Source organism: Brachyistius frenatus, unplaced genomic scaffold (assembly GCF_029030835.1).
Source record: "Brachyistius frenatus isolate BFR_SWC_R1_liver_20210118 unplaced genomic scaffold, ASM2903083v1 Contig_72, whole genome shotgun sequence".
Lineage (NCBI taxonomy): Eukaryota > Metazoa > Chordata > Actinopteri > Embiotocidae > Brachyistius > Brachyistius frenatus.
Genome location: NW_027210671.1, coordinates 1,481,789 through 1,499,649, shown reverse-complemented (window position 1 = coordinate 1,499,649; position 17,861 = coordinate 1,481,789). Strand labels below are relative to the sequence as shown.

General features: G+C 41.2%; 1 protein-coding gene across 2 annotated transcripts in view; it reads right to left on the bottom strand.

Moving 5' to 3' along the window:
* The window catches only part of LOC138626310 (rho guanine nucleotide exchange factor 28-like), a 37,815-nt gene extending 20,503 nt beyond the window's left edge, over positions 1-17,312 (bottom strand). The window contains exons 1-10 of one of the 2 annotated variants that reach the window (XM_069707870.1): positions 17,115-17,312; positions 16,062-16,105; positions 12,640-12,781; positions 11,601-11,710; positions 11,013-11,199; positions 8,189-8,372; positions 7,487-7,688; positions 7,150-7,225; positions 5,536-5,582; positions 4,922-5,015 (exon numbers count right to left, since the gene is read on the bottom strand). In XM_069707870.1, coding sequence (XP_069563971.1) covers positions 4,922-5,015; positions 5,536-5,582; positions 7,150-7,225; positions 7,487-7,688; positions 8,189-8,372; positions 11,013-11,199; positions 11,601-11,710; positions 12,640-12,781; positions 16,062-16,094 — 1,075 coding nt within the window. In that variant the 5' untranslated portion in view covers positions 16,095-16,105; positions 17,115-17,312. Of the gene's footprint in view, positions 1-1,430; positions 1,685-4,921; positions 5,016-5,535; positions 5,583-7,149; positions 7,226-7,486; positions 7,689-8,188; positions 8,373-11,012; positions 11,200-11,600; positions 11,711-12,639; positions 12,782-16,061; positions 16,106-17,114 lie in introns of those variants that run through there. The other variant, XM_069707871.1, reaches the window with a different exon arrangement.
* Between the last annotated feature and the right edge of the window lie 549 nt (positions 17,313-17,861).

Here is a 17,861-nt window from a genome sequence, read left to right as displayed (position 1 = left end):
TGTTCAGGCCGTTTAAATCATTAAAGCAATTGAGTTATGACACGTGTGGTCAAATATCCCGGTTCAGGCATCACATTCCCATTGTGTTTACATTTTAATGCGTCACCCGGCCCAAGAGGTCCAGGAAGAGGTAAAGCTGGAGCGAGCACTGATCACTTGTCAGAGTGAAGAAATAAACTTGTGCCTCAGCGCACCTGAAATCACATTTCACTTTGCAGGTGCATTGTTCCACCAGATCTGACTTCTAAAAAAGAAAAAAGTCCACTTGAAGAACATATGGTCAGTTTGAAAAGTTTATGTAGTGCCACTGTTTCAGGTCTTCGGAGGAACGGCTCAGACAGGCTGTGTGTATAAAATCTGCAGATGTCAATCACAATTACCAAGTAATAACATGGATAATCTTGCAGAGGTTTATGGTGAAAGATGAGGAAAAGACCACTGGAGTTGAGCCATGACACAGCCGTGGCAGTAACATGATCTTCCTCTGTGTCTGTCCCTCTGTTTCCCATTCTCTCTCTCTCTTTCTTCTCTCCCAACAAACACACAGTCACTTGCAAGCAATGAGCTGTTTGACCACTCTGGTTTCATTTTTCACTAGTTTAAGCATCCACTTTAGCTCTTCCATGACTAACAATGAAGCAACAAACTTGTATGCCAAGTTTAAGCACCAGTGTTAACTTGATTTGGGTTTAATTTTCTCCTAATAAACCGAGGCTAACACAGATTTTCAGCACCGATTACACTTTCAGCGACACCTTAACAAAAACTGATGAGGCTTGCAGGTGCCTGAGCCTCAGCATGTGAAGGCACATATTAGGCTGTGCACCCCAGCAGTCACACGAGGGCAAGACTCCTCTGCAGTGTTCATTGATGTGATTCATTGATGAAGTCAAGATGTGACTTCAAGCCCATCCCCCCCCCCCCAAAAAAAAAAAAAAAAAAACAAAAACAAAAAAAACAAAACAACACTCAATCAGCCTCGAGTGGGCATCTGACATTCCCCAACATACTGTCAGATATCAGGTTACATCACTGGCAAACATTATCTCACTGGGACTGTCTCTGTGCTGCAGTGGAAGCCTGTGAGTAAGAATGTGTAATGGGAACAGTCTAATTTTAACTTTATTGTTCCACAGTCAACGGTAAAACATGTCTGCCAAGAGGACAGTTTGCAGTAGTTAAGTCCTGCATTTGCCATCTTTAATACAGTCTAACAAAATCTGTGTGAAAAGCCAACAGCTCTCTCTGAAATGAACCAGCGTGTGTTTCATGTCAGTCAAACACTGCAGACATCAACATGTCAGAAACTCAAGGAAATCCATGAAGTGAAAATTGACTTGGTCAATATTTATGGAAACTCAGAACTATAACTGTCAACGTAAAACAACAGCAAAATAGATGTTCACATCAGCTCACTACCACTGTGTTACCTTTTTTTCCCATCTTCCTGCGCATCCTCATCTTTGGAAATGAAGGCCAGGAGTAGTTGAAAGGAGAGTCTGAATCAGAATCCATGATTCTCACTGTTAAAGACAATCTTCATCCAAACAGCTGATGGTGTTCGATAAATAAATTGAGCTGAGCGGTGCCTCAAATTACATCCATTCCCACATGGCTGAGCAGACTGCGAACTTAGCAGCAGCACTCTACTCTCCTTTTTTCCAGAGCCCGGCTGCAGACACTCTGACACCTCAGGAGTGAGCCAGCATGTTCCCCTCTGTCTCCCCCAGCCACCCCTCCCCCTAAAATCCTCCCCTTCCCCCTCTGAACCAACTGTCCAACACAGCAGGGACTGAGCCCTGTCTCTCTTATGTCTCTGCCCCTTTTTGGAGTTTTCTCTGTCTACAACTTTTTCCTGTGTTTTCGCGGTGCTCTTCTCAAATCTGTCCTCCAACTTCTGAGTCTCTTTAAGTCCTTCTGTGTCTCCCTCAGTCACTCATCTACCACGCAGTACTGAGTGAGCAGGAGAGAGATCAACACATGCTGACAGAAGCAGGGGGAGGAGGGTATTGACTGCCAGAAAGAGTGACTGAAGGAGGGAGAGAAACAGCGAGAGACAAAGTCAAACATAGCAGTGACTTCAGAACCTGCAGCGGAGACAAACACGAAGGCAGACAGCTTAGTGGAGGTGAGTCTCAGACATGGGGGGAAATCATTAACCCTGTGAGTTCATGACCAGTCTCTGAGATATAGCGGGCTGCAGAGCTGCACACTCCACACACCTACAAGCAACTCAAACATGCCTAATGCCACATCTGAAGAGAGTCCTTCTCAATCACTCCATTCTCTCTCTATATTTTAGCATGTCAAAGCCAAAAACGAGGGGGGAAGGAGGGGGGCGGACTGCCAGGTCAGCAGCCTCACCATGGAGACAGCAATGAGAGCTGCTGCTGTTTTCTTCTTCCATCTTGTTTCTTTCCTCCTTTTTCCTCCTCTTGCCAACCTGCAGGCGCACAGAGCACCATTCGCAGCAGTGAGGAGACTGAAGTAAAGTTTGGCGAATGGGATGGTAAAAGGGGCTTTAAGAGACAGATCAGACAATGGCACTGTGGAGAGAGGCCAAACATGGGTTTATACATGCACATAAATGAAGGAATGCGATAAAAAAAAAAAAGAGAGTAAAAGGGGATGAGAAGGGTTTTGTAGGCAGAATATACACAGAGGAGGAAAAAAGAGGTACACTGTGACTATAGAAAGTAGTTTGTGTGTGTGTGTGTGTGTGTGTGTGTGTGTGTGTGTGTGTGTGTGTGTGTGTGTGTGTGTGTGTGTGTGTGTGTGTGTGTGTGTGTGTGTGTGTGTGGGCGCGCACGCGCATGGGTGGAAAGGGGGTAGAGGGTCTTGGCACTGTACTGGTGAACATTAATGCTGCCTTTGTGGGGTCTGTGCGAGGTTTAATCCTTTTTTCCGTTCTCCAATTAGATCTCTCAGTCGGGGTCGGAGACTCTTGTTGGCACTCCTGGCGTTGCACTTATCGTCTGTTGTCACCCTGCCAAACTATCCATATCATAAATCCCTTTCTCTTGCGCTCTGTCTTTTTTCTCCCATTACACATAGTCACACACACACCATTTTAACACTCCTCTACTCTCCTCTCCCTGGGGATTTCAACAAGCTGCTGGAAAACTGCCTTCAGCAAAGCCCTGGCAACCCCCATTCAGCCACAAACACCCCTTTTTTTTCACTTCCCTATACCCCTTGCCCCCTTTAGAGCGCTCTTCCCTACTGCATTCTTCCTCTCAAAAACACAAGTGAACACACACACAGAGACACACAGCGACCTCCTTCCTTTCTTCAGCTGTGGAGAGCAGAGCTCCTCAGGATGAAGTGGCCTTTGCTATTTGTTCACTAAACTCACATTAAAATGCTGACCTGGGAGGATGGATTGGGGGGGGGGTCTATAAATCTGTGTGTGTGTCTGTATGTAGGTATTTGGATGCAAGTGTGTGTTTTGGGTGTGGTATTTAAATATTGGGGGCATTAGGAGGGCAGACATGGGGAAAAAGGACCGGGAGGGGAGGAGGAGGAGCAAGAACCAAAGATTGTCTTTTCCCTTAAAAAGTTCAAAATGTGTCTATTTATAATGTAAACAATGGAAATCCTTCTCTTGCTACATCATATCTAATTACGGTCATGCCAGTGAAGTTACAGTAATATGAACTGGTGAGAGGAGAGGTGACATCAAGAGGACAGGGGGAACATGACAGCTAAGCTCAAAATTCCTCATCTCGTTCTGAAGACCTGGCTACACAGTTTCTATCTGTCTATCTGATGACGCATTCGCTCCAGTTAAGCCGCCATATTGCATGTGTTAACAAACAGACTGAAATCACAATATTACCTTCACTACTTTGCTAAAAAAAATATATATATATAAAAACCTGCCAGTTGTTCGTGATGCCTGACAGCTCAGGAATGTCTAGTGAAGCATTTAAATTCTTCAAGGGTCAAAAATTAGCATTGTTATCCCGGAAGAATGACACATATGAAACCTGAGTCATTTCCAGTCTGAGCTGCTTTTACAGTCAAGCTTTGAAGGGAAACTTGCAGAAAACAGTGTTCAAGTGTCCAATGTTGTTTCATCTGAGCCACAAAAGGCATTTGAAGGGGTTGAACAAGGTCATGGATAGGCAGTCACCAAAGACTACACACACACACACACATGCAGGGATACACATACTGAGTACAAATGGCTAAACCATTTAGCATGGAAAACTACACCAGCCACAGGACGTTAAGATTGGAGATGTCCAGTGCCAAGTATTATAAAGCCTGAAGCCTCAGCTTGTGACCACAGCATTCTTATACTGAGGAATCAGTCCGCTCTGCAGCAATACAAGAAGCCAATTATTAACCCACAGGATGTTCCCACTCTCAAATCCTTCCCTTCCCGTCCAGAGGCAGATCAGAGTGATGCCACCTTCAGCCACCTCATTAGGGGTCAGCTCATTTCAGCTCGCCTGTCACTGCTGGCAGAAGCGGGATGACTCAGGATTAGCTGGTGTTCCCGACATGTCACATTAAAGGAGTCTTCTGCAGTGCCACAATAACTGTGAAAACAGAGTGACAAGACTCCAGGAACTCCAGAGAGAGAGAGAGAGACAGAGGGGGGAGGGGGAGAGAGAAGGGGAGAGGGGGAAAGGAGGGCTGAAATGTGATCCTACAGTCAGCGGGGATGGTAGACGGCCATAGTCGAGGATTAGAGCTGAGTTCCAAGTTCTGCTCAGGAAAGGAGATGTTTCCTGCTGTTGGACTCACCTAATGATTCGAAGCTACTTGGATAACTTCCTGTGACTATAACAGCACCCAAAAAAAACAATGATCAGTTTCAGTCTGCACAAAACATGATCTGTAGCCGAGGTACCACAAGCTCTAAAATTAAAACCAGATCTAAAAACAGGCTTCTGTGAAAGAAAATCTTTACCGAAGTCAGACTGCAATGGGTCGTCCTCTTCGTCCTCCTCATTCAGGCAAAATATCAGCGGCTCCTCGTAGTCCTCAGCGAAGAAACTGGCAATCTTGTCACAAAACAGCATGCACGTTTCCACAGTAAGACTTTCACTTTAAGCAGCAAAGCACACCACAAAAACTGAAAGACGAGAAGAACTAAGCACAAAAACACAAGTGTTTGGCGAGTGCCTAAGGTGTGTGAGGGAACTCAATTAGGTAACCATCTGTAGCACATTAAACAGGTCCTATTGGAGGACTGGAATCATGTGAACACACCACACCTCTCAAAACATTGAAATGCACATTTGACCGCTCACAAAGTCAACTATTCAGTGGCGTGTGCAAGGTGTCAACTCTGACACCTTAACAATAAGAGGGAAACAATGTGGAGCATTGAGGGGGAAGCCAGTGCCTGAAGCGAGCCGTGACCACAGTGTGCAACGAGCTGGTGCAGATGTTCACGGGGAGTGAATGACTTTTAAGTTCATAGTTGACCCATCATATTCTGGTCATATTTTGCCTTTTCTTTCTCCATGTGTTTGAATTATAATGACAAAAATCCATCACTGTCCTGCATGAAATACTTACATTTTCTTCCACAGCAGAGTTTCCTCCATTCATGTCAGGATACAGCACTGAAAGAGGAGACAACATATTCAGACGCCATTAAACTTCAAAAGAGACTCAAGTAAGCACAGATGTTTGTCCGTTTTTAACGATACCATGTAAAAGTCTTATTTTGCTTTTCTTTTCATAACCGCGGGGTATTTTTTTTATCGTGTGGCCTTGATCTCCTTTTCTTTTCATTTAACTAGCATGTGCATCCCAGATCAAAGGGCACGATGTATGATCACTTACCAGAAACAAAGCAGTGACATGCAGAAATTAGTGTTTGGGTGGTATTAGTGGCCCGGGGTCATGTGGAAATATAGAGGCAGGAAATGTAGGAGAAGGAAGTGGTGAGGATGCATAAAGGAAAGACAGGTTAGAAGAGACAAGAAGAAATCAAGAGAGGAAGATGAGAAAAAGAAAGCACAGGTGGAGAAAAGAGAAAATATAACATATAGGAAAACCCAACTAAGACCTTAGTTGTCTTTGACTTATTGTGATTCAAGAAAACACTTTCCCTGATATTGTAATGTCTTCTTACTCAAATGTTGCTCTAAGAAGAAGGAGAAAACCAGAGAGACAGAAAGTGAGGGAGAGGGGATGCAAGATTTAAAATTTCATCTGGATAACTTGTGTATTTACAGCAGTTTGTCTCTTGGTTGGTTTGCTGGAATCTCAGTGAAATATCTCTTTTGGATGTACTGCTTTGAAATTCTTTACAGCCATTCAGGATACCTGAGGCTTAATGACTCCTGAGACTTTTCCTCTAGCACCACCAGCAGGTTGTAGTTTTCACTTCAGTGAAATATCTTTCAAAGCAACTTGATGGATCTGCACAAAATGCAAATGTTGTAACCTGATGTCTCAGAATGAGTTGGAAAAATGTTGGTGAGCCCTCCACTTTTTAATCTATCTCAGGTCAAAATGTGTATTTATCAAAACTGGTTTATACCAAAATACCTGCAAAATGAAATTCCCATCAGCCTCAGGTGTACCTCAGGTGTAATTTGTTTTTAGTGCTGCTAATTAGCAGCAGACTAACATGCTAAATCAAGAGGATGAACAGTCTACCTGGTAAACATCAGTTGTTTATGTTCATGTGTTGATGTTTTTTTTATTTTTTGTATTGATAATTTTCCTGTATAATATTTTAATTAATTAATTTTTTAATATTTTTGTGAAAACAATGATGTAAAAGCAGAAAATCCTGAAATTTGGGAGGCTGGAACAGCTTGCTGCTTGATAAAGGACTGATGCAATTACTCTATTAAAACGTTGCCTGTAATTAATTCTCTGACAACTGCCTAACAATTAATCAGCCATTAATCAATAAATTGACAAACTGTCAGCACTATTTCTCCATAGGCCACAGCTTGCTTGTTCTCTTGTTTGTTTTGTTTTTGACACAGGCTTGCAGTACCTCTAAAAGCCCAGATGAGGGCAGTATCTGCCACAGTATCTAACCCTGACAAACAACTGCCACAATAAATAGCAGATAATTGCAACATGAAAGAGAAGAGTTAAGACTGGATGGTTTAGTGTAATCACGGTTCCCAAATCCCACAAACAGACAGATTAGGAAGTGAACAATACCGTTGTCTGCAGGATCATCCACTAGTTCTTCTTTCCCTAAGATGGTCTCCACCCGTTCCCTCCTCAGTGCTTTGATCTGAGAGGAAAAGTACCGTTTCAGTAAAAGTATGCTGTAAACATTATTAGAATGGGTATGGACTGGTTTTCACTTTAGTATGCTTACTTAATTACACAATCTGTGCTTTTACGTACATCAGTTGCAGCAAAGAACCCAACCATTTCTGTTTATGTACATGGTCTTGCAAGAAAGACTATGTTTCAGTCTTGTGTTTAGAGACTTCACCCAAGTGAACAAATCATCACAATCATCCGGCAACACAGATAAAACCTCACTCGCCTCTCTGAGGAAATCTTCATCTCTGAGTCGGTCCCTGAGCAGCAGGATGTCAGCGTGCCGGCTCTCCTCTGAGCTCCACCTCAGGTTTTGTCGTACGGTTAGAGTCAGGTTCCCTGTGTCATGACAGAACCTCAGCAAGCGGGACCGGTCTGCCCACACCTGGGACAGACCTGCAGGAGGTGTGGCGAGAGGGTTGGGTGGGCTGCAACACAACAGAAGGGTTTGTTTAATCACAAAAAAATATTAAGAATTACAGTTGATACTCTTAGAGAATATCGTTTTTTTATAGATAAAAAAGACATATAAAACTATTAGAATATTTAAAAATATAATGGAAAGGCCTGTCACTGATGGACTTCTAGTTTTTCAGGTCAAGTAAACGAAGTTATAAAGCTGTGCTGAAGATTTATGGATTCTGACTGATTGAGCAGCTTGAGTTTGACAGCGACCACTGTTTTATTATGTGTTCATAAAATGCCCTTCAACCAGTCTATTTACAGTATTTAAGAAATCTAAAGAATGAAAATTATCTGGGGTAATAGCTCAAGTAAAACTAGCTTGTTTTTCTACATTTGATAGCAAGCTTTCCCTTACTGTTTTGTGTGGGAAAGCTTCCCACTGAGTGCATAATGTTTCAGCAAAACAGTGTTTCATTTGTCAGTGTCTCTCCTGGAAGTGGCCTGTTAGAGCTCATAATCTTACTGTGAAAGCAGCTCCAGGAACTCAGTGTTGCCGGCTGTCTGTGCCAGCTGCAGCGGAGTGACTCCCTCTTCGTTTGGCAGACTGACGGCCATCAAGCCGCCCGGCTGGCAGAGCAACAGCTCCGCGAGCCGACACAGACCCCACCGCACAGCCAGGTGGAGGGGAGACTCTCTGGGACTGTGCTCTGGAGATGAGGGGAGAAATAAAACACCATTACAAAGGTAATTCTGCAAAGAGGACAGTATGTAGCTGCTGAGTGAAAGAGGGAAGTGAGATTAACAGTAAAACCAGAATGTGAGAAAAAAAAAAATAGGAGGAAACTAACATGAAGAGAATCTTGTCTTAATCGTGATAATGAATTAATTATTGCATGGCACCGGATCCCGCTGCTCCACTGACCCACTTTAAGCCAATACGAGCCTTATACAGGGTGATGACAGCTTATTATTTCTGTCTGCCACTTAGTGCATTCCAACAAGATCCGTATCCAGGTAACTGTCCAGCATCAAAACAGTTCCCAGCAAACAACTTTGACTTTATTCTTGCAGCATAAATTTCACCCGAATCTTAAAACATTTTGATTTCTGACAATTCCTTTTAGACTTAAGTACTATTCTTGAAAATAGAAAATATCTTCACATTAAAAATATAAAGACGTTCAGCATATTTCAGCCTGTGGTCAATGGAAAGTATTGCACTGTATGTCATAGTTCATTAACAAAAAGATACAATCTTACGAAATGTGTTACTGTGGGGTTGATGCGGGACTTTCGCAAAATAAATGAAACTCTGCCTTTTGTACTATAGCGGGCAGTTCAGTAAGCATTCAGAAACATAAGGGTGACATGATAAAAAAAAAGTCATTTTTAATCACATACTGTGGTTAGCCCTTAACTTTCATTTGATGCTTTAAAACTATATTTGAATTTGTTTACTTTTTAAAGAAACCAAACCTATATTTACTTTACAGCTACAGTCATCAATGACTTTCATTTTAGTAAATGTCTGTTCAGTCATTATCTATCACTGAATTACTGAACACAATAAAAGCTGAGTCGTCCATTGATGAAAGCGGTAGCATTTGCAGTATAACAAACTGAGCGAGCCGGGGGTCTGTGTTGAGATTCTCAGGGAAAATCACAACCGGTGCACACTTAGCGACACGTTCTCCACCACCCAGCAGTATTTCTTCCTCCACAGTGGGAAGGCAGAGCTAACGCAACACGCTCCCTCTTCAACTCAACCTATCAGTTTCTATTGACTGACATAGCACAGGAGACACTGGCTGTCTCAATTCGTGCACTAATGTACTTATACTTGCTATTTTGAGTGCAAAAGTGCATTCACACTGACAAGTAAGGCAACGTGCACAACATGTGGTACCTGAATGGTTTACTCATAACTGTCAAAAGTTTTTGTATGAAGCGTTGTACACTTCTCACACTCAATGGTCACCATTACGGCTACGTAGTAGAAAGGGAGGGAACACCGACACATTTTCAACTCCGCAGCTGCTGTGGAACACCACAAAATACAAATGCAAGTTTTACGCAAAACGTGACACACTTTCAAAAGTTCTGATTATTTCTGGTAAGTGTGTGTGATTTGAAGTACGTGAACTGAAACGCAGTAACTGTTTAGCTCCCAAAACACGGCTGCAATTATCGCTAACTGCCATATGTGCCACCAAAGAGAATGAAACAGAGATCTTTGAGAATGTAACTTTAGAAATGGAGTGTTATTATTTGCCCAAGGATATTCTGTATATCCAAGAACTCACCAGGATGCAGGTCTTATTAGACTACAAAGACAGATTTTGCAAGATAGCACATTTGTATGTCAAAATTTTAATGCTCCACTTTAAGAACTGCACTCGGTTGAGGACAAACACAAGACTTGATTTTGTGGCAGTAATGAGGTTTTGTTAAGTTTTTACTTGAAGAATATTTAATGCACTGTAAGCAAATGGTCACCACTAAAGGACAGTTGGGTATTGATAATCGAGTCATATAAAGCATCAGCATTAGAGTGATGTCATAAGCAGCGTTATTAAATTATCTGCAGACAATTAGAAGGAGACGCTGCAATGAAACAGACTGCTATAACTGTATTACCACTAAATCTAGTTTGTTATTTATGTAGGTGGCCCTACACAAACACTCAGATCATACAAACAGATGGTGGCATCTCGTAAACATGGTGGTCAGCACACATAGAAGCCACACACATACGAACGCAGACACACATACACGCACTTAGCCTCAGATTTACTGAGCTCTGCCTCGGGCTACTTCCAGATGGAAAAGGCTCTAATAACCACATTACATGCTGCTTAATTGGCTTTGATGAATTCAACAGAAGCACAAATGTGACTATGTTCACTTCCGATTTCAGTCCGGTGAACATGGAAAATGGGAACGATGGCGGAAGAGAAGGGGAGAAGGGGGGAAGGGGAGAAGCGGGGGGGGGGGCAGGGTTGAAGAGTTCACCCTACTTATACAGTACTGGCTTCAAGTTTCCAGGACATTGTTGACAGATTAGGCCATGACAATATCTACTGCATCACTGCTCACTAACTGACCTCTTTTATATTGTTAATGAACACACATGTAAGTATGGTAAATCCCTCTTCACTTGTGTCTGTCTTTAAACCGCCTTTTTAAAACATTCCCTCTCATCTGCAAGGCAAAGTTCTGTGTAGGTATTTACCAGTAGCTTTACACACATTGTTACGTAATAAAAAACAAACAAATCCAAAGTGCTTTCGATTAACATTTGTGTACAGCAATGCGGATTCAGCAAGATAAGACAGTCTTGCTCTCACCATCTCCACTGTGGCTCCCCAGTACATTCCAGTTTTGGGGGATATCCAGGTTGGCCATGGCCAGGGCCACACGACGATCCATGGCCCAGCGAGAGCTCTCCTGGCCCAGGTTGAAGAGGCTGCTCAGCTCCTTGTGATCCATGGAGCTCAGACAATGTCCATGGATTACCAGGTGCTCTGCCAGGTCCTGAAGGGGAAACAAAATAGTTATGAATAAAATACAATGTAGTGCCTTCCAAAAGTTTTTTTTTTTTTTAATCACTACTTTTGTAGTTCATTTTTTTAGCTACTAATATGCAACTAGAGTTATTTTAGTTGTTTCCAATCTGAATCAAACATGTTCGGAGAATTTTTCTTAATTACATCACTTGATATGAGATTGACTTTCCACTACTGACTTAAAAGTGAATTTCTTCAATTTCATTCATTTCAAACTTCTTCTTTTTTTAAGCCTAAAACCTGTCTCTGTAAAATGGATGTTTTGTGCAGCATGGACACAAAAATAATCTGTGTAAGAATAGATTCTAACTACAATGACACTGAACCTTGTGTGAAATATATAGGATTGCATATTTTTGTCATTCTTACCTGAGCATCATCATGAACGTACTCTAATGAAGCCCCGCCTACCCAGGTAAGGGGTGTGGTTTCAGAGCACAGATAGGCCTGGACAGAGACCACCTCAGCCAGGTTATGTCCTGAAGATACACATCAAAAGCTAAAGTTTAATCAAAAAGAGCTGTTGGGCACAATATATGTATCCACATTTTCTTTCTCTCTAAAATAAAGCACCAGCAGCAACACAAATTCAGCAGAGACGATGTTCACAATGATTGATTACTTATCTCTATAAGCCTGTGATTAAATGAGCTGAAATTGATTGCAGACTGGGTGCTAGGAAATATATCTAAAAACATTTATGGTTTGTGATGAATTAATTAACATAATTCAAATTAATATAGAAGGAAACGTTATTTTATTAATCCAGCAGCTCTAATGGGAAGTACAAAGTCTGCAGGTCTTCTGCCTGTTGCCTATGTCAACATTACTGAGGCTCTGTGTAGGTTGACACATGGAGCTTGGTCATGGAGCTGTTTCCCTTCTGAAAGGAAGCCAATACGGTGTGTGTGTGTGTGTGTGTGTGTGTGTGTGTGTGTGTGTGTGTGTGTGTGTGTGTGTGTGTGTGTGTGTGTGTGTGTGTGTGTGTGTGTGTCTGAAGATTCAAATGGTGATATACTGTTCATGAGTGCAGTGTGTACAAGAGTGGAACGCCTGGGTTTCCCTTCTGAAAGGAAGCCAATACGGTGTGTGTGTGTGTGTGTGTGTGTGTGTGTGTGTGTGTGTGTGTGTGTGTGTGTGTGTGTGTGTGTGTGTGTGTGTGTGTGTGTGTGTGTGTGTGTGTGTGTGTGTGTGTGTGTGTGTGTGTGTGTGTGTGTGTGTGTGTCTGAAGATTCAAATGGTGATATACTGTTCATGAGTGCAGTGTGTACAAGAGTGGAACGCCTGGGTTTGTAAGGATGTGCAGGTTGACATCTGAACATGGTTTTGTAAAACAAAGGAAAATATTTCAAAGGACATGAAAACACACGTACGACAACATATCATAGAGACATGCACATGCACATACCAGGGACGATAAAGCAGAGCATGACATCACTCTGAGCCCTGGTGACATGGACCAGCGTGGATCCTTCCAAAACAACATAGACCTCTGCATCCTCTGGCACCGAGTCTAATCCTTCCAGCAATGCAAATACCTTCGCCTCACCCTGAGATAAAGAAAGGTGGGAGAGGTTGAGAGGCACAATAAAGACGAAAGATGTAGAGAGCAAAAAAATAGATCTATTCCTGAGTATGGCGGATCATTTTAGAGTGTCTGTAAAGCACAGCAAATCCCCTGACAGCATTCCTCTTGAGCGTACAATAAAATATACCCCCTCAATAAAAACAGGAATGCCTCATAGTGTCTGCTGCAAAGACCTGCCCTGATCCCAACAGGCCAGAACACTTTAGACTTCACATCTGAGGCAGAAGAAAGAGAAACATACGAATATATGAAGTGATTGGTAGCTTTTAAAATACTTTCTGTAGGTCAGCTGTGACATCGTGTTATACTGCATGTCAGCCTCACTAGACTGTAAATAGTTATTTAAAAGGCCCAGGTTGAGTTGCTCAGATTCTCTGCTGTTGATTTATCTAGGGTGCTTCAGTTTTGAGAGTAGTACCCAACGAGGGAAACATTTTCAAATAAAATGTTTTCTGAAAATTGTTATTTCCATCTGGAACTATCAAAATGAAGACAAATAAAAAGGTTTCTAAATGTAAGCAGACATTCAATCGCTGATTTTGGTACAGACATTTCAAACTTTGGAGGATACACCGGAGACACTGTAGTTCAATAATGAAACAGTACTGAGGTTACATATCTAGCTTAAGATGCATCATGCAAAAATGTTTTATATAAAGATCCATATTACAGAACTTGTGGACAGCAGAATTACCACAAAGGTCCATTTGTGTGATAATATATTTATAGTAATATTCAATTATTCAAACAGCACAGAACTACTATATTTAAAGAGCTTCAAAAACAAGGACAAGGACAGAAAAAAGAAAACCGGAAAAGTCTGGCAACTACATTTTGGCCACCCTAAAGTTGTTCAATCATGCTTTGGCTAAGACAAAGAATGATAAAGCATGAGTAACTCTTTGAGAAAATCATGAAAAGTAATAAAAGATTTGATTCTAGAGATATTTGTCAAGTGGAAAAACACACGACTGAGGTTGCTTGTTAACATGAGACTCGAGTTCGGTTTCTCACCCAAAAAAAAGGTTCTTAACAGAAGGTACCAAATGCTGAAGCAGGCAGTACCAGGAGCAGGCAGAACTTTGCGAGAAGTGTGCTCAGGACCTATTATAAGGAGTTTGGCTAAAGAAAATGTTCTACCACTCAATCCTTAACTGATACTAGGCAATTGTGCAGTGAAGATAACTTTGCAGATTCAGATGGTTTGCAGGACAAGTGCAGCTGAGTATCGTCTGCATAGCAATTAAAGGAAGTAGCATGCTGTTTGATGAAAAAGTGGGTGAATTACATAAAATAAAATAGGTCCTACAATGGCGCCCTGTGGCACCCCATGCTTAGACACTGCTTGAGAGGAGGTGAAGCCATCAGCAGACACCACAAATTTTCTGTTAAAAGAAACATAAAAAAGAACCACTGGAAGGCAACACGAGAAGATACCAAAGCACTTTTTTTTAACCTATCAATAATAATGCTATCATCCACTGTATCAAAAACACAGCTGAGATCAAGCAGAAACAGCCCCAAGCCTTCACCTGCATCAGACTGCATCAATATATCATTGATAACTCTTACAAGGACAGTCTCTGTGCCGTGTTGAATACGAGAGTATTATATATTGGAAAATTTTGGATCTTTGAAGAAAAAGAAGAAAAATCTATTGTAGAAGATATCAATTTGTCCAGCTAGTTCCCTCAATATAAGACTGTATTGAGGCCACAACACATATTGTGTGGGTTATTCTTGGAAACATTTCAAACAACTGACTTGAGGCAGAACTAGAGGCGACAGGCTGATGGAAAAAGATAGAGTAGAAATGTAAAACATAAGGCTTAATTTTAAATTCAATCCACACCAGACAGGGAGTGCTGGATAATTTAAGAGTGTTTTTAAAGTACTCTCTTTCTCTCTTTTCTCTTGAGAGTCTATTTATTAGCCTTGCATCACCTCAGCAGCTGACCTGATTTCTCACACTATAAAACTGGGAGGCTTTTCTCTTTACTTCTCTCACTGCCTCAGATACAGAGACAGTGAGTAATCCTGCCTCCATTTCTCTCCGTCTCATCTAATCCAACCTTCAGGTTCATTTCTTTTATGGTTTTATTCTTTGACAGACAGAAAATCAGGCTCACCACAAATTTTTAAATGTTTATACATCATCTCCTGCGCCCTCATTGGGACTCCTCACGTCTGTATGACTGACCAGATGGTGACCACTAATGATGCTGTGGCCGCAAGATAAAGTACTGGACTACACGAGGCAGAGGAAGAATGGATTGGAACCGGCTTTGAAGCCCAAAACAGTTGCTGTTGCATTGAGTGATATGATGAGTGCCAGTGTAGCCATGTTACTGTTTTGCTTTATCCACCACCTTGCAACAGAAGATCATAGACTCTCGTTTGGATGTGTGCACATGTATACCACAGATGACAGCCACGGACTACAGTGATGTAATGAGTCGTGACTTTTTCCCTAGCGAGGTTGACAGTAGCTGTTTTTAGAAGCTATACTGGTGTGCATTTCGGAGTATACGTCCATGCTCACAGAGGAATAATTTTAAAAGTGATCCTCTCATGTAGCATCCATTTAAAGGTTTACCACAAGAAACACCACTGGTCAAAGGAACAGCAAATAAACGTTATTTTCCAACTCCGACAATACAAATAAAAAACATCACTGTGAATGAATCTTGGAATTACTGATTTGCTAGTTATGTACACATATGCCAGGCTGCTATAGTCAGTGTGGTACTGATGGATAAGGTTATTATCTTCTTGAGAAACTTCAATTTATGCTCAAGTAATCGAAGCGAATGCCAGAAATGTTGCATTCAAAGACCCATAAAGTTGAAAACATCAATCTCAGGCCATCCTAGAGACACCAAAGGCAAATCTGAGCTCATATCTGACGTGGTTACTGAGGTCATTTCTGAAAAAAAAAAAAAAAAAATCATTAATGCAGTTATTTGATTATACTGCAGTAGACTTCATTACATCACATGGACTGTACCGATGCATGAAAAGAACACACTTACTTTCTTTCAGGTGCAATATATATATATATATATATATTTATAATCATTTGGTCATGAGCACAAAAATCTCTGCCAATGACTGTCAGTTCTCATAAACGAGGCTGCTGATCTCCAGCTGCATTCCAAACTCAATTTGCAGAGAGGGATAACTAACTCTGCAGATTAATTGGAGGTCTAAAATTTGCCTGCAAAACTAGGGCTCATACTTACATACAGAGGTACTTTCCTCCTGCTCAACTCCATCTGTACAGCAACTGCAAGACAGACATTAAAGATAAAAAATAAATAAATTTAAAAAAAAAGAGAGATTTTAGACAGATAAAAATGAAATGGTGAAAACACACTCAGTGCAGCCATGTGATATTTTTGGTTGTTTTGGTTATTCTGCCTTTTCCTCTGATCCTTAAGAAAGATTATCCACCCTTTTGTGTGCCAAGCAGACTCAGGGGTCCTCTGCCGAGACAGGATCATCTTTTGTGTGAATAATGATTTTAATGATGATACTTTGTGCTGTGGTGTGTAGAGACAGAACCAGAAGACCAAATGTGCCCACATCTGATTGTGTGTGTGTCCGTTGGTGTGTGTTGGTTGGAAATCGATTGGATTTCAGTAATGCAGGGTTCAGATCTGGTCTTTATCGAGGGCTACTTTCTAAACTGGACACAACAGCGAAGGTCTTAAATAACCACTTTTTAAGAAGCTGTTTCCTGTGCAGTCACAATCTGTTTCACATTTACATTTAGAATAATAATAATTCAATTTATAGAGCACCTTTTCAAGCAATAAGCACAAAGGTCAGAAAATTAAAAGCATAAGAAATGTAAACGTTATTATTATAAATGTGGAATCATATTAAACAGAACCAAACCAAACTAATAATAATAATAATAATAATAATAATAATAATAATAGTAAACAGTCACAGTTTGCAAAGGCTTTGACAGACAAGTGGAGAGGACTTTGTCTCGTTTTACAAGTGTGCTAGCTATATGACACAGCAAAAGTGTCCATCACAGCTGGGTTATTTATGGCTTTGTAGTGAATATTTACCATTAAATACCACAAATACTCAAGCTTTAGATGTATCGACGTGATTTTTTTTTTTCTTGATGATTTAAAGTAACTTGACTCCTGCTGACTCATTAAGCCCGAGGTTTCTTTTATTTTTGAGTGTTTACAAATTAGCAAACTGTCAAATAACGTAAAAGGAAACGGACATAAGTCGCCAGGTAACATAAAGAGGGACATGAGTGATGCACCTACCTTCAGAGGAGCTCAAACTCCGGCAGAGGAAACCTGACAGCCCGCTGAAACGCAGCAACAACAAAATAAAAGCCGCTAAGTCGGACTCATCTTCTTATTGCTACCTGATAATTCAAAAACTCGTTGACATTTGTTTTTTGGGGGGTCGGAGCCGAGGCTGTTTGCAGGCTGAGCTCCAGCCTCCACTGACACCGCGTCTCTCGCTGAGGCCGTTTGTCTTCCGTCTGGCTGCTCAAATGCAAATTCCGCCTCACAAGTGAAAGTTAACGATTTCTTAAGAGGTTACAGCGACCCCCAGTGGAGGGCGATGGAACTGCGACGAGTAGAAACCTGCAACAGTGGAGGGTTGTAGTTGTGGAATGTAAATACCTTTACTCAAGTACTTGGTTATAAGTTATGATGGTTTTAAAAGAAAGGAAAAGATGCTTATACGTGTTAAAACAGAACTGGATTAACATATAAGCATCTTGTTTTTCACCATGAACTAACCATCTGAATAAAGGTGTTTTCTTTTTTTGTGCCTTGGACTTTATCCTTTCTTTTGACCTTTTTATGTTCCCTACCAAAGAACACCATCATTAAACTAGTTTTAAATGTAACACTTCAGACCTTTTCTTATTTTATGCAAGTTATATCTCCACTCCACAACATTTCAGAGGGGATTATTGTACTTTCTACTCCACTACATTTATTTGGCAGCTTTAGTTCATTTTAAGATGAAGATTTGGCACAATGGATAATGTAACA